The sequence below is a fragment of the Labeo rohita genome, unplaced genomic scaffold (assembly GCF_022985175.1).
Source record: "Labeo rohita strain BAU-BD-2019 unplaced genomic scaffold, IGBB_LRoh.1.0 scaffold_2554, whole genome shotgun sequence".
Lineage (NCBI taxonomy): Eukaryota > Metazoa > Chordata > Actinopteri > Cypriniformes > Cyprinidae > Labeo > Labeo rohita.
Window position 1 is genome coordinate 1,117 of NW_026128830.1, and position 2,021 is coordinate 3,137.

The 2,021-nt window shown below is 33.0% G+C and overlaps 1 protein-coding gene across 1 annotated transcript; it reads left to right on the top strand.

Annotated features, from left to right (window-relative positions):
• Positions 1-314: 314 nt before the first annotated feature.
• On the top strand, positions 315-1,507 carry LOC127159840 (uncharacterized; the record flags this gene model as incomplete). Its single annotated transcript, XM_051102573.1, has 2 exons — positions 315-653; positions 1,037-1,507. Coding segments are annotated over 2 exons (623 nt in total), but the record flags the coding sequence as incomplete, so codon positions are not given.
• Positions 1,508-2,021: the final 514 nt, after the last annotated feature.

Below are 2,021 nucleotides of genomic sequence, written 5' to 3' on the forward strand. Positions count from 1 at the left end.
AATTCTGCAAGGAAGAATGGGTAAATATTCAACAATCAAGGTGTCCAAAGCTAGTACAGACATATCCAAAAAGACTGATGGCTGTAATTAAAGCAAAAGGTGGCTCTACGAAGTATTAAATCATGATGACTCTTCCAACCCTGTTATTCTAGCTTTTTTTGTTTGAATAGGGTTTGATTTCAGGCTGTATGACAAATAAAGTAACTATTTCAAATGGTCATGATGATTTTCTATAGGAACTGTATGTATGATTGCTGTTTATGAAAACAGAAGTAAGCAAACAGCTACTAAACTTTTAACTCCTTTAAACAAAGACTTATTTTCTATCTCCTCAGGGTTCGGTGCTGAGATCTCTGTGTTTGTTCAGACAGGAGATTCTGTTCAACTGGATATACAGACACAAGAACTACCAGAGTTTGATGATTTATACTGGACAAAAGATCAATCCGAAAATATAGTTAAATATAGTGAATCTAAAGACGAATCTAAAAGAGTAAGAATTTATAATTCCTACAAGAACAGAGTGGATTTCAATAATAAAACCTTCTCTCTAATGCTGATGAACATGCAGAAGACAGACAATGGACTCTACACAGCAAAAACAGTTGGAGAGTTGAACAAAAATATTATTACATACAAATTATTAGTTATAGGTGAGTGTGATGTGTGTTATTATGAAACTGCATACAGTGTAAGATAATCTCAGTTATATTCAGTATGATGTAACTGCATTTTCAATTATATATAATTTTTTTTATTTGAAAACAATATCAGTTATGTGAGCACAACAAAATGCTGCAACATAAGATGGTTTCTGTCCATATTTTTGTCAAATTATTATTTTTTTTCTTTCATTTCAAAAACTTGGTATTTGGTACGTTAACAAAATTACTTATGTTCATTTCAGGAAGTCTGAACAAAATGGTATGAATAAATTATGTTTGGTCAGTGTTTACTCAGGTTTTGAATTGGCACGTTCTGGCATCCTTGAATCTGTGAATGTGGCCTAAAATGTTTTCATATGTATGTGTTTCAGACGCAGTGGATGCTCCTGTCCTGACTCTAACATCAGACTTATCCAGCTCTGACCCCTGTAACTTTACATGTAAAGGAAGTAACATTATCATTAGTTTCACCTATAATAGCAGTTGTTCTCCAGAGGAAGTGACATCTGATATCTACACTCTAAGACTGGGCTGCAGTGATGACTTTATTATGTGTAACTACAGCAACCCAGTGAGCTGGAAGACTGACACAAAGAAGGTTAATGAACTCTGCCCTGTTAATAAAGGTGCATACTGTATACGGTCTTATGTGTAAATACAATCGCAGATGAAAAACAGAAAATCAGTGACCTAATCTTATACTGTACGATGTAATATGAGGCAAAACAAATAACAGTAGTCTTAGACTGCACATCCTCTTCTGTGCACAGTATAAAAGCACACACAAACAAAACATGCCAAAAACAAAAAGAAGCGTCTATTACGAAGGGGTGAGGTTCATCTTTAATTTCACATATACACCCAGTTTTAACTATTAATTCTGAAGTATTTTTCCCCCACAAACTGAACCAAATCGAGTCAGTTTCATAGACGAATAGAAGAAATATTACAAAAAAATGCACTTGAAATGTATGACTTGATTGTTTTACACTCAACAAACAAATATGGTTGTTTTTAACAGATTTTTATATTTTATAACATTTTTTATTTTGAATTAAGTCTTGAATTAAGTTTTGAACTAAGTTTTTTATCAAGTCCTCCTTATTTTGCAACATGTATGTAAACTATTTTCGGTTATTATTCGAGAATAGTGTATATATAGTGTATATATATGTTACTGAAAATACCAGTTTGCAATATTAAGCAGTGTAGCATGCCCACTGTCCAGTTGGCAGTACTGCAGTGAAATCTATGTGACCGAAATAATGAGACGGTAAAAGTTGCATTCTTGTTCAAAGCTGAGCCGCTCTAGTAATGACTTCATTCATTTAACAACAATCATTTAACAATCATTTA